Below are 14281 nucleotides of genomic sequence, written 5' to 3'. Positions count from 1 at the left end.
TAACATTTTGAATTTAGACTAAAAAGACAAGTGGATTAGTTTTGAATTAAAAATATATACACACCTGCCGAGCAGATCCACTCATTTGCTTTACTCTTTCTGCTACCATTCCAAAGAGCTGCACTAGCCTGGTCTGCTTCTCCAGCTCTTCCCTCAGCCTTTTTCCACAGACTGAAAGAAAAGCTCCAAGAATTTGCTCATATCTTACACCAAACTTTGTATCATACAGTGTATCCTTAAGAAGCCTGAAATAAAGGATAGAAGTTAAATTTTCCTATGGAAAATACAGCAAACAACACAGCATTGAGACATTAAAATAGTTTAGTGAATCAGTACTATGTATGTCTGAAGTTACTGATATACTGGTAGAAAAAACCAGAAGTTTGTGCTTTGTAGAGGCACTATCCTTCATTAAAAGAAACCAACAACCAGGATTTACATTCTGTATAATCACCATTCACAACAATCATTGTTATGCTATTGAATGATGATGTTAAGGAGGATTTTTAATCTGAAATATTAATCTTGTGGCAAACACATTATATGAGCAATGAACAAAGAACCCCTTACCAGTACAGGTAGTGTGCAACCCGAATGCTTCCCAGTGCCCGAGCCAGAAGAAATTTCACAAGAGCACTGTCAAGGTAGGTCTCATACTTCAATGCCTAAATACAATGGAAATTACATAAATCAGGACTGCATTTAATTCTTTATGAAGATATATTTTGTGACTAATGCACAGACAGCTACCACAAATACTTTGGACAGTCACAAAGAAATTATTTATTCAAATTGTTTCCCCTACTGTGCATTTCAGTTAGAGGCACTCAAATCACTCAAATGCACTTCTGCTACTGGTCAGAAGCAATTCCTTTGGGTTTTCAAAAACCAGAAATATTCAAACATCTGTGTAGGCAGCAAGTCTTACCTGCACAAACTGAGGGAGGAAATCTGTTAACTCATCATCACTCAATGTCTCTATCCAGTTCACAGCTGTATTTCGTACTTCCTGATCAGCAAACCTAGAAAGTCACCACAAATCGACATCAGATTTTCTCTGCTCATATAGGATTTTTTCTTATTCTTTTTTTTTTTTTTTGAGATCAGCTAGATAGAAAAGCAACCATGTAAAGTCTTTAAAAGCTCAATAAGGGAGCTACAAGGCCCTTCATCACCTAAGATGCAACCACATGTGCATGTTTAGGACAAGCACAGTCAAAACCTCTCAAAACTCTGTCTGTATAAACTCCTGTCCTGCTGCATGTTAAACTTCAGAACTCTAACCACAGTTGCTGTGCTTTCACTACATGACTTGGTTAAGCCTACATCAATAAAGCATGCATGGAGTTCTTAAAAATTTTAAAAATATTTAACTTTTTCTGTAAGAAATTCAGCAGTATTTTCCCACAGAACACCATTCTAGGATCTTCTACCAAAGAAGAGTCATTTAATGCTGAACAAAACACAGGAGAGTTTATTTTGCAGTTTTCTTACTTTGAATCAAGTAGTTCCAGTGCAGCTAAGGGTGATAAAGGAGGCCACCTCTGAAGTAATGAATATATTTCTGGAAGACTTGCCCAGTCCCAGTGAGGGGCACTAACCAGTATTTTTGGTAGGCTATTAGGATGGCTATGACAATAATGTCTCTTCTCCCACAAGAATTCTTTATCTTCCTTCGACAGCCTGCAGACAAGAGCATTTCACATGTCAAACCATCACCTGAATAACCCCAATGCCACTGATTGCTGTATTCAGACAGATAATTTAACACACAGAATGGAATTACATTGAAATGACTCTTTCCTCTACAAAAGTCAAAACAAGAAGCCAAAAAAAGCCTCAAACATTAAGAAAACATTTGTTGAATTTATAATTTGGGCAAGACAAAGTTAAGTTTTAGTATCATCTGAAATAAACCAAAACCTTTTTTTTTTGGTGCAGATGAGTATGAAAGGCTGCCAGAAAAGCTCCCATGGCACAGGAACAGCCACTGCTGGAACACCCTGGAACTGAGAAACTGCCAAGTAGCAACAGGTGACTACAACAGGCAGGCAAAGGGGCAGCAGTCTTGTAGCAAGAAACTAACAGCAGCAGCCAAGGAAAACAGAAGGAAATTCATTAAATCAGTTCCATGATTTCCCATGTTTAATTCAATCTCTTGTTTAAGTCTCTACAGGTCTTCAAAATATATTCAAAAAAATTAATAGAAACTCAAGAATACATAAGCATTCCATGCCCTAGTTACAAATTGTCATGTGCAAAAAGAGCCCAGCTCTTTTTGAAGAAGGATGGACATACCCAATGGTGCTGTCCTTGGAGAGAATGGCAAGGAGACGTTCTCTCAATGGTTTTTCTAATGTTTCTACAGAATGATGCACAGTAGTCTTTGCAGCTTGAGGAATTTTATATTCAATATCAAAAGCGTGGGATGGAAAGTCAATCTGGAAAAAAAAAAAAGAAAAAAAGATGATGCAAGTCCTTAAGCAGAGAAAAGCTCAGATGTTTGGGTATCTGAACTCTTTAGCTCTACAAGTGCAACAGTCCCCAGATACTGCTTGCTGACTATTTTTTTCCATCTCAATTCTTCTACATGACTACAGCTCCTAAATGTACAGCTGTGTTATTGCACAATGCAGAGGCTGGAGCACTCCTCAGAAGAGAAGTGAGAATGTTTAGAGTACAGATAATCAGAGCTGTTCAAACCCACACCTGTGGTTTCCACCCAACCACCCACTCAGGCCATGTTTTGGGACTGCTGAGCCATGCCTGGTAAGGCACCTTCTCTTTGGAGGGAAAATTGAATTCTGAACTGAGAAAGGGAAGTGCTTGTGTTCCCTAAAGGAGCTGGAATTGCTACTGCTGGTGTCCCACCACTCCCATCTCAGCACCCATTTCTATGGACTGCTTTCAAAAACATTCTCACCCAGTACTGGCAGCATGTCATGCCAAAGCAATTCTGATTTCTCTTACTTCCAGGCAGTTTTTTAATAATAGATTTGTAGAGACTTCCAGGAGCTTCCCATTCTTTGCCCTTACAGTTTAGTAATCACTATTCTATACTGACTTTCAAATATTATTGAGCAGTACTTTCCCTCTCCCCAAAACATTCACCTAATATGACTTACAACAAATCACAACATTCAAACAAAGCACAGAGTAAATCAGAATTATGTATAACCTGCAATACTATTCTTTCCATATTTCCCTTCTTACTGGTCATCCCTGACACATGATGAGGATGTGATGTGGTCCACAGTTGCAACAGCTTTGTCCCACTAGTTAACAACCTGAGAAAAGAACATGTACAGGTTATTAGCATCACAGTCTCTTCACCAAAATATTACTGTCAAATTAATTTACTGATTTTCACTGGCTGTCTTCTGTAAGTCCTTTAGAGTGATGCACACAACTTTTAGGTGGAAAAGACAAAGGAAAAAGTTCAGTGTTGATTTAGTTGACACAGACAAATTAGGTGCTCCCTGTTCTTTAAGTCAGAAAAGGAAAACTTTTGCCTCTGAGAAAAAAACTGAACACACACATACACTTTCCTTAGCTTCTAGAAAAAAGGCCCAGGCATATGAATCTTAAAGGCATCAACATTTGCTGGACTTCTCACATTACCAGATTCTGTAAGGGCATATCAAATGACATTTATATTTGCCAGTGTATTCCTAACATTAATATAATTTCCAGCTGTAGTAGGGCACAACTGAAGACACTTCATAAATCAATTAAGTGTTGAATGTTAGGTCTTTCTAGCAGTCTTTCAAAATCAAAATGTTGCTCAAAAGAGTGCTTGAAGGCCAAGCCTTAAGTACATTTTTAAAGATGTTTTCGAGTTTATAAGTATTTCAAATAAAGAACATATATGTAAATATTGATTAACTAGGAGCTTGTCATGCCAATAAAGATTACCAAATCGTGCCACTAAAGCACCACTGAACAGCTTATTCTTTTTCATAATTCTCCAATTTAATACAGTTGCCACAGCCTTCTGTCTCATCCACAAGCAATGATGACTTCAGCCACTCCACATGCACTTCAGCAGAAGGAATTTTAACTTGGCCATGGATTCTTCCAAAACTCATAAATGACCAGTCTTGTTCTCCCCTTATTTCAGTTAGTTTCAAGTTGTAGCTCCTGCCTGCCATTGATGCTATTTTCAACTGTAACTGGAATATCTGGCTACCAATTTCAATTACCCTGGTCTGGATTTAATTGATGTGGACTGCAAGTGGGTTAGACCACTAAGCATCTCTACAGCTCTTACATACAGGCCACTCAGCAAGCCCTGTCACAACACACACCATTGTAGTGCTCTGCATAAACAGAAAATACAGTTTTCTCCCCAAACTCCTAGGAGAACACCATGAACACAAGATAAATTTGCAATTCAAATAAAAAGCTGTGCTTTCAAATACTGTGAAATGTGGGATTTAGACAGCAGACTGAAATGAAGCATTTAAACAGAAGGTTGAAATAAGCATTATTTGTGAAAAGAAATCCAAGCTCTGGTGGAGACTGAAAGCAGCTGCAGGCCATCCTTGCAATGCAGGAAATCCTAAACGCTGTGACACCCTCAAGCTGTTGGAATCATCACCAGACAAGAGAAAGCAGAGCAAGTAAAGTCAAACCCAGAACCAGAGGATGCAAAGCACGTGAAACAGCCACAAGCAACACACGGCAGTAACTGTCCAGGAAAGACCTGGCTGCCTTTCTGCAGCCTTGCCTGACAATTTAAACTCCCAGTAAGCCCTAGAAGTCAGCAGCACACATAAAGGGGAATCTAAGCATGAATGCAGAAGCAGTTTCACAGTGCTGTGATCACTTCTGCACCATGATGTCTAATTTGGGGACTGTGGTTCCAGCCTACTGGTTAATGTCTCACTGAGTGGCTGCCCCAGTGATAAGTGTTTTGGAATGAGCTTTGTAATCAAAGCTGGAAGAACAAAGCAACTTGAACCAGTCCAGAAACACTCAGCTCAGCGAAGTTTCAGCAGGCTTTTCATTCTTAGTAAAAAGCACGTAACAGCATCCAGCAGCTGTATTGGAAGGAAAGCCAGTTCAAACCAGAAACATGCCACAAGTTTAACACATTGGCTAATTATCCCATTATTTTAATTGTTTAAAATAAATCCAGCTCTGAATCAAAAGGAATAATTTTAGAATATTATGGGGTATAATAATCCAAACAATATTCAACTTCCTTCAGCAGTGAAGTTTTTTTCAGCCAGTGAGACAGAAATCTACAACACAAGACCACGTTTTGTCCTCTATTTAATGAAATGTACTTTTTCTGTATCAGTATAGTTTACAATTCTTATCTTTATCATGGGCTACTATATTGAATATCAGAGAGTCAATTTCTGTAGTTATGGGTGTGGAGGAAGCTCTACACAGAGCAAATCATATTGATAATCTTACCCATATTTTGGATACTCACCGCCTAAAATCAAACAGAGGGAGAGAAACCTGACCCAAATTCTCTGGGCCCTTTCTCTGCTTATTTGAGTCAGGGGAACTCCCACTACTTTGATTTAGGATTCCAAACAAAGTCAGACGTAAGACTGATTCCAAAGGCAACTGTGAAATCTGGATGGGGAAAATTATTCTATAAAATAAAAGTATTAAAAATAAGTCAATTAGAAAAAAGGCAGCAGTTAGTAAGTTACAGGCTTATCCATATAATCCACTTATGCCTCTTGCTTTCAAAAAGTCCATTAACATTGAAGAACAAGTGTTAAATATCCATGCAATCATATTTCACTCTACTTCATCTCACATGCCAATGGTTTGTAAAACCTGCTAAATTACACTCCTGCACTACAGTCAGATTTGGAACAACCCTTTTAATCTCTGTCTATTAAATCACATTTCTTGCACACAATTGACTGTTCAGCATAACCAGTTTTCCCACTCCACTCACCAGGAAGGGCACACAGAACTCCATGTTAGCCACCCTCTAATTTTTCAGATTGAAAGGGTCAGCTGCCAATAGTTTCCCATCCAAATGAAAGAATCAAAAACTACTAAAAGTTAAATTCTAAATAGTACAAAATCCATAAAGCAAGCAGCTGAGGAGTATACACTTCACTGAGCTGTTCAAGCTTCCACTTTTGTTTACACTGTTTTTACTGCATAAAAATGTTCTTTTAGTTTGATTTCTCTGTAAAACATGACAATTGCACTATAAAGCACCACACTGCTGTCAGCAGCTTTTGAGCAATCTAGCAGACCTTTCACTGTAATACACCAGTACTTGCCAGCAAAAGATCTGACAATTAATCCCATGTATCAAAAAAAGGTAGCAGGAGTACTCTCTGAAGGCAGGTGTTCTAGAAACTCTCAGTGCTGATCTGAAATGATTTGTTCACCACAGGGTATTCCATAGGGTCTATCTCTGACCTTTAAAGACAGTCAGGAGAGCAGATATGGGGCACCATGGAGCTCACATGATGCCTCAGCTATGACAGGCTGCCTGATAACTCAAGTGGCAGAGATTAAGCTGTGCACAGATAATGAAGAATATTCCTCTCTCAGTTAGCAGATACCACCTGCCATGATCTCCCTATCTTTCCTCTGCATGCCCTTCCTTCTTCCTTTCTACTCTCTGTATTTGGAATAAAAACTGACTCAGTGCTCATGTTAGTAAAAGTGAGACATTGCTTTTCCTCTCCATTTACATAAATTGAGCAGTACATACAAGCAGGTTTTATTCTTTAATCCCTCTTAAAGCAGCACAAGCCATTCCCATTGCAAGGAATGTTATGACCTTCCCATCTCCCTGTAATTTTATGCTACAAACACATTAGCATAGGACACTTGTCCAGCATTTCCATTCCCCCTTTTACAATGAGTACTGAAATACCATTTGGAAAAATATTTCTGATTTTGATCAGTAAATTGTTCTTTGGATGCTTGAAATGCAATTAGAACCAAGAGTTGCTTGAATGAAGGCATTCAGCAGCTAGCTAAAACAAAACATTTTATTGAGTTTTAACAGACTGAAGTCACTTACAGTTCATCCCATTTAATCAAGTAGAAGAAGTTCTTGTATGTGCCAACCTTCTTGGACTGAACAGGTTTGAAGAGATCTTTCCCATTATGAGTCAGAGAGCAAATCAAGTAGTATTTTTCATAACTGGACAAAGAAAAATTTAAACATAAAAACATAAAAATCCCATTAAAAATTATATATATATATATAAAAACATATAAATAAATAAAAGGAGGAATTTTACAATAGGTAAATCACTTACTTTGACACCCAACCAGAAGAAATTCCATGAGCAGCAAATATTGTGAACTGGAGATGTTCTGTGGCAGTCCAAGCTTCCTTGGTACTCCTACTCTCTTCTGGAGAAATTGCTGCTGAACTGCTACAGGAATTTGTGTGGAGCTGCAGAAGGGCCTCAACTGCTCTTGTTAGCTGGTCCAGACTCACTTTCAGAGGGTGTTCAGGCCGCAGGGAACCTAAATGATAATTTATTTTGAATGCATTTCTTCCTAAATTAGCCACCTCAGAACAGTTTTTAAATAAAAATTGAAGAGCTTTACTCACCAGAGGGACTCTTGCTATTGTCATCACCACATTTTAAGGATACCTACACAATAAAATCAGAGGAAATTTCAATACTGAAAATCCATTTTAGTTTTCCATGGCTATTAAGTATTTTATACAGAAATTATGAACTATCTAAATTAGGGCCATATTTAAGTTTATGTAACACATCTTTTCACTCAAAGTTCCTCAAGAGTTAACTAACAGCATCACAATTTCCATATGATGAGCAACTATTCACCAAGTCCAAAAGCTCATTTTTTTGTCAAGTCAACTGCTTTGACATTCTTTATATGAAGTCCAGAAAGACACAGTACATTGGAATATTGCCCAGGATAATCCAACTTCTCTAAGTAGACATAAAACTTGCTCAGGGCTGTTATGGATGAAAGCAGAAGTCATTAGCTAATTGACCAGTAATTTAAATCTGAACAGCTTTAAACAACTCTTTTTTTTTGTTTTGTTTGTGGCATTTTATCCAGTAAATTTATAAATATAAATTTACTGAATAAAAAAATATTAAACAACTGAGAAAATGAACAGTAAGGACTATTATTTTGTACTATCTCTTTGCTTCTTGGTCTGCTAAAATGGAAGTCTCAACATGATGCAACATCACAGCAATGTCTAGTCCCAACAAAGACAATGTTGAAACCAAGAGGTGACAAACAAATCATGGGAATTCACTCCCTTCTAATCAGGAAGGGTTTCATGCCCAATTCAAGCCCTGATAAAACTAAAATTTTTAATGAAAACTAAGCTTGTGGTTTAAAATCAAACCCCAGTGAATTCCTAACTTTCTACAAAGTTTGCCACCAGTGCTGCAGAAGATGAAAGATCTCTTTACACTTCTATTGTACTAATTGAGCATCTTCAACTTAAAGTTGGAATATCAAAAATTTTCACATTCTTACAAAAATGCAGTCACTTTGTCCAACCACAAAAATTTACTTTGGAAAAAAATAAAATCAAACAATATCTTACAAAAGATTACAATGCAACAGTCTCCAATACTTATAGCATTTTTGTTTCTGAAAGCAGCCTACGTGCCTGCATACTGTGTAAGCCAATGTCCACCATAAAATAATCACAGGGTTTTATTAATAAAATCTCACCTTTTTCAAATTCTACTGGAGCTATTTGTACACAGTAATCTAATTTTGGGAGCTATTTGTACACTGTAATCTAGTTATTTCTACACTATTATTTTTGGGAGCTATTTGTACACTGTAATCTAATTATTTTTACAGTTTTCTCCTACCAAAAACGCAAACACTGAAAAATATTTATATGCTGCATTTCACTATGTTGTCTTAATGTCTTCTGCACTTCCCTGTAAGAATTTTAGTTCTTATAGTGACAACTATATTTATCTGTCTTCTGCTCAGTATTACAAACACATCACTAAACTGATGAAGCCAAAAGCAAATAAAGCATCACATGAGTTGCCACTCTGGTAAGGCAGCAGGACAACAGAAATAGCATTATAAGGTTATTCAGCTTTTTTATTTGCACACTTCTGCACTTAATGACTGTTTTTGACAACATGAGTTGAGACTGTCCTGCTCAACTGAACCATTCATTATAAGGCAGTTGCATCATGAAATTCTGGGCTGTCTGAGAGATTTTGGGTTTGTCCTTATGCTCAGGAATGCAGGAGCATGAACAGTTAAGAGTTTTAAGATGCTATTGCTAGTCACAAACACTGCTGGGAAAATACATGATGTCAATTCCTCCTTTAAAGCACAACTGCATTAATTTTAGACAGCATGAGCTCCTGTCAGTTCCCCTCAGTCAGATTTAGTGGCATCTGCTGTGACACAAGTTTCTAGTTACAGAACCAGAAAACAGTACTTTAAAAACTGGTTTTAAAAGTCACTATTTAGAAAAGGAAAATATTCCCAAAGCAAGTGATGAATGCATTAACAGCAGAGAGAAGTCAAAATAAATGGAAGATGTAAAGTAAAATGGATAAATAAATAAATAAAACCCAACAAAAAATCCCAACAGAACCCTGACAGAACTGTTGCTGGTATTTCCAGCTACTAAAGACGGCAAAATAAAATTTATCAGTTAAAACATGCAATTTATAGAGAGAAAGTTTACCTCAGCATTTTTAATCCTTGGGAGATTAACAGCCCTCCTGAGCTTCTTCACTGATTCCGTTATTGCAGGAGTCTCTACACAATCCAATGTAGAACAGATTTTTCTGACAGTCTTAATTACATGATCTACTGCTTTATGCTGGTTCTAATAAGGAATGTATGAGAGAACAGATTGGTCTGATCACAATTGTGAAACCCAGTATTGCTTTAATGTTTTTTAATGAATTGCCAAGCAAACATCACTATGAGATGCACATCTCCATTATAATAAATTGTGTTGTAATGACTGGAAAAAACTCAATATTGAGAACTTCCTTATGAATGCCAAAACCACAGCATTACAGACCCTAGAATGAGGAGGATTGCATTAGGAGGTTCCAGGAAACATTAGCAGGTTCCCAACCATTTTTCTATTAAACTGTTGGGAAACAATTATTTTCTAATGAGATACAAAGCTCAATTTCCCTCATGGCCTAAAAAGAAAGCGCAGTTCAAAAAAGAATATTCAATTAGTGTGAGGAAACAATGCTAAAGAAGCAGTGCTTCAATTTCAGTCCACAGGTTTAAATTACACTGACACTTCTACTACTTACACTACAGTACCCCCTCCATGATGGAACTAATCCTTTTTATTTCACTTTAATTTATGTTTGTAGGCTACTTAAGACAAAGTTGAGCTGCTCCTAATATTCTCTTTCTTCTACTCTTCCAACACAAGAAAAGCCATTTGAGTGAAATCTGAATTATCCTAGGTTTCCTGGGGTTTGTTTTTAATGTAAGGAAAGTCTTCACCCAATTTTAAAGAACACATGTGGAAAATTAAAATATTTGCTTCAAAATAGTAGTTTACTTTTTAATGTAGGTTTCTTTCACAATAAGTTCTGAGCACTTACAACTAAATAAGAGGAAAACCTATTGCAATATTCTCTCACTAAGATGTAAATTGATTCCCAACCACCACTCTCCCAGACATATACTTGTGGCCTTCCTACAAATGGATAGCAAAGAAGCCATTTGAATCAGGAAGTTTTTAAATTGAGAGCTACCTGGCAACAATTAACTGTTCTAGTAAGAAAATAACCACAGAAGTCAGAAGACACTGTAAATATTTAAGCCATTCCTCCAAAGCTAACAAATTGCAAGTAACAGTTTCTTTGTGACATGGAAAGAGAAATTTCCACTGCATTTTCCCTCACAGGCTCTCAAATCTCAATAAAAAGACAATTGATAATTTTCAGAATGTTCAACAATGTGAAATCAAAGCCCACGTGCAAATTATTTATGGATTAATCTTCTTCACCTGGATTAGCAATCTTCAGCTACTGAATATGTAAAGGAATTCACTTCATGAAGTAAAAAATTCAAATGCAGAACTGCTGCTATTTGGACCTAATCATCACCACCTACAAACTACATCTCCCAACCTCAAAAAGCTCAATTTCCTACAAGCTCAACAAAGGGTAGAACACAAATGTGAATCAAGATGTTTTGCATTCCTCATCTCAGCCTGTGAAATCACAGCTAAACAAAGAAGCTGAAGCAGCTGCAGGAGCAAAGCAACAAAAGCACCACCATGGCAGGGTAACAGCTCACTCCTCTACAAAAAGGTTGTGTTCAAAACTACCCTTGAGAACGTGGTGAATCACCAGCAAGAGAATTAAATAATATTAAGGGAGTATGGAAATAGCAGACAGCAGCTTGTTCAAGCCTGCATTCCTGGAGAAGCAAACAAACATAGTAGAAATGAAAAGTATTGCAATTAAGTACTTCATTTCAAGACTGGTTAAAAAACACAGTTATCTAATGTTTAAGCATTTAAGACTCCAAGTTACATTACTATTAGCAGTTAAAAGCAGTTTCTCCTTTGAGAAATGAGCAGGTTATATCCATAAGCTTTTGCAGATGGGATATTACTCCAAACTATCCAACACTCAAGCTGCTTTAAGCTACCTGTCATACACTGAAAACAGACAATTTTTTGGATCACTGAATAACACAGAAAAAAACATTATGCTTTGCATAGAACTTATTTGTAAGTTCCAAACATGCTTCAGTTCTAACTCCCATTGTACACAACTGTTCCTGCTCTCTATTATGCAGATTTTTATCTGTTAGTAAATACATCCTTCATGGCTGTCAACAGCCATAGTCAGAATTCTGACCTCTTCCCTATTCTCCTGAATTAACCTCTTCCAGCATGTTTGGGGCAGAGGTTATTTTGCATCCCAGGACTTGGAAGTTATACTTCTAGTTGTGATTATCAGGTAATAAATGGTTTGCAAGAAAAGTCAGGAAGCAAAGAAGAGCAGAAATCTAAATACCCATTATTATAATTTCACAGTTTGCTCAGATTCTCAGTTTCCCCAAGAAAACCTGCAAGTCTTTTTGCCAGCTACCTCACCAGTGATTTTGGCCACTTTTGGTTCAGCAATAAACCTTACCTCATTCTTAAGGGCTATGTTCACTTGCTTGTGATACACCTCAAGAAGCTCTTCAATGGAAGCCCTACAAGAAATAAAAGCTCTTGAACACAAGTACAAGAACAGAACACCACCTTGGTCAGGAATTCAGCAGTGATCAGCAATTGATTATTAAAATAACCACAAAACATTACCTTATGATAGGTTCTCTGAAAGGCTTTTCTACTTTGTGGAGGTGTTTGGTTAGATGTACAGGTGTCCTGTCATCATCTTCCTGCAATAAAACATGAGGTACTAAGTCCAGTTCTCACCTTTCTAGAATGTTTTAGAGAATTAATTACTAACACCCAGAGTGTTGAAGGGGAAAGAGGTAAGGTGATCTCAAAGGGGAAAAGAAATAACTACTTAGTAGCCTGTGAAATGTGTACACATGGGGGCAGAGGGAAGAAACAGCCATCAATGCAGATACGCAGATATCAGATACTCCTTCCTTCCTCTTTGATGGTCTGATACATATTTAATTAAACTCAGAAACTGTTCCCAACTTTTATTTAACTCTAAATTTGTTCCTTCTTTTCCAAGAAGGAACTCAAGTTTAGTCCCACTGCTAGCATACGTTTTCCAGGTATAAAATACTTGGCTCTAGTAAGAGGCATTACCCATATTTATGTAATTTGCCTTGTGAAAACTCAGTAATGTATTTCCCTCTCTGGCAGGACAAGAGGAGAGCATTTCCCAGAGCAGGCAGGCATGCTGAGGTGCCAGTGGCACCAGAGATGGCAGCCTGCAGAGCAGGAGCACTCACAGCGCGTGCCAGGTCGCTGCACATGGCGCTGCGGGTCAGCAGCTGCAGGCTGATGTCCGTGTCCCACTTGCGGCAGCTCTGGATGTGCTCGTGGCTTCCTATGCAGTGCTTGCTGAGAAACAAAAGCAGCCACAGTCACAACCAAAGCAGAGCTTGCCCAAAAATCACACCAAATACTCCAGGCAACCTGTTGCCATGAAGTAAGGAAATGGTGAATCCATCTCCATGCCATCCTTGGTCTGATTTTTACTTCTGCACAAGTTTTTACACAGTATTGCAGACACCTGTACTTGTGCTACAGCTCTTAACCACAGAGGTTAACACTGAAATATTTTAACCCAGAATGGGGCTTTTAAAAACATTTGGTTTTGGAAAAAAATTACAACAAAAAAACCAAAAATCAAACCAAGAAACAAACAAACCCCTGCAAATCACAACTCCACCAATTTATTAGAAAACAGTTAATCTTTATTTTTTTTGCAATTTCTGAGATTGGAAGAGTGGTCAAAAGCTACAATACAGAAATGCTCTAGAAACATGCATCTGCATTAGAACAGAGTTGATGACAACCTACTTTGCTGTATCCCAGAGCAACTCCAAAAACTTCTAATATTTTCACAAAGAATGACTCCCTTACATTTTTAAGGTTTCTTTCACACATTTAATCACTAGAGATACACTTTCCAGTAACTGTGTCAAAAAGCATGAAATTAAGAATTAATGAAAAAGAGTTTGCTTACTTCTGTAAAACTTCTTCTTGGCCACAGACTTTCAGGATATAGCTGCCAATGTCCACTTCATTCAAGTCATCATGCACCCAGCAAAGTGCCTGCATTATTATAAGCTCAACAGGGGAACTCACTGTTTAAAGAAATTACATCTAAAAGTTAAATACAAATCTATAGTAAGTGATACTAACTACTGTTGACTCACAAATTGTAGCTATTTAATAAAATTTATTTTTATACTTGTAGAAAAGACTTTTACATTTCTATTATCACCTAAATTTCATCGTTTGAGACCTTCACTTTTCTGTCACAAAGAAAGGTATCTCATAAAACTTGACTGCCCTTATAAAAAGCCAAAAAAATCTTTAAAAATTAGGATACAGCGTAGTCACTTAACCTGAAGTACACAGTCTGCAGGACTGAGGATAGACTTTTTCTTTCTTTTTAAAATGTTATTACAAATTTGCCCTATTTAGCAAGGACTTCAAATAGATAAGTGATCCCAGAGGCACTTTCAGTTTAAAAAACACTATCTGAAGAGTTGGAGATTGAACTCCTCTGTTTGGCTTTTGAGGAACTGAATATCAGCTGCAGCTGAGGCAAATCCTACTGAAAGTCCTTTTCCCCTTTTTCCTTTCCACTTGTCCAGGGAAGTTCCTACT

The 14281-nt window shown here is 37.3% G+C and overlaps 1 protein-coding gene across 4 annotated transcripts in view; it reads right to left on the bottom strand.

Moving 5' to 3' along the window:
* The window catches only part of PIK3C2A (phosphatidylinositol-4-phosphate 3-kinase catalytic subunit type 2 alpha), a 50276-nt gene that overhangs the window by 13823 nt on the left and 22172 nt on the right, over positions 1 to 14281 (bottom strand). For all 4 annotated transcript variants that reach the window (XM_074543368.1, XM_074543371.1, XM_074543369.1 and 1 more), the window contains exons 5-19: positions 13632 to 13752; positions 12892 to 13003; positions 12281 to 12360; positions 12108 to 12171; positions 9668 to 9811; positions 7562 to 7604; positions 7260 to 7473; positions 7019 to 7141; positions 5444 to 5611; positions 3179 to 3287; positions 2299 to 2441; positions 1495 to 1683; positions 929 to 1022; positions 571 to 665; positions 65 to 245 (exon numbers count right to left, since the gene is read on the bottom strand). In XM_074543368.1, coding sequence (XP_074399469.1) covers positions 65 to 245; positions 571 to 665; positions 929 to 1022; positions 1495 to 1683; positions 2299 to 2441; positions 3179 to 3287; positions 5444 to 5611; positions 7019 to 7141; positions 7260 to 7473; positions 7562 to 7604; positions 9668 to 9811; positions 12108 to 12171; positions 12281 to 12360; positions 12892 to 13003; positions 13632 to 13752 — 1880 coding nt within the window. The remainder of the gene's footprint in view (positions 1 to 64; positions 246 to 570; positions 666 to 928; positions 1023 to 1494; positions 1684 to 2298; positions 2442 to 3178; positions 3288 to 5443; positions 5612 to 7018; positions 7142 to 7259; positions 7474 to 7561; positions 7605 to 9667; positions 9812 to 12107; positions 12172 to 12280; positions 12361 to 12891; positions 13004 to 13631; positions 13753 to 14281) is intronic.

This window comes from Zonotrichia albicollis, chromosome 6 (assembly GCF_047830755.1).
Source record: "Zonotrichia albicollis isolate bZonAlb1 chromosome 6, bZonAlb1.hap1, whole genome shotgun sequence".
Taxonomy (NCBI): Eukaryota; Metazoa; Chordata; class Aves; order Passeriformes; family Passerellidae; genus Zonotrichia; species Zonotrichia albicollis.
This window is presented reverse-complemented; position numbering and strand designations above follow the sequence as displayed.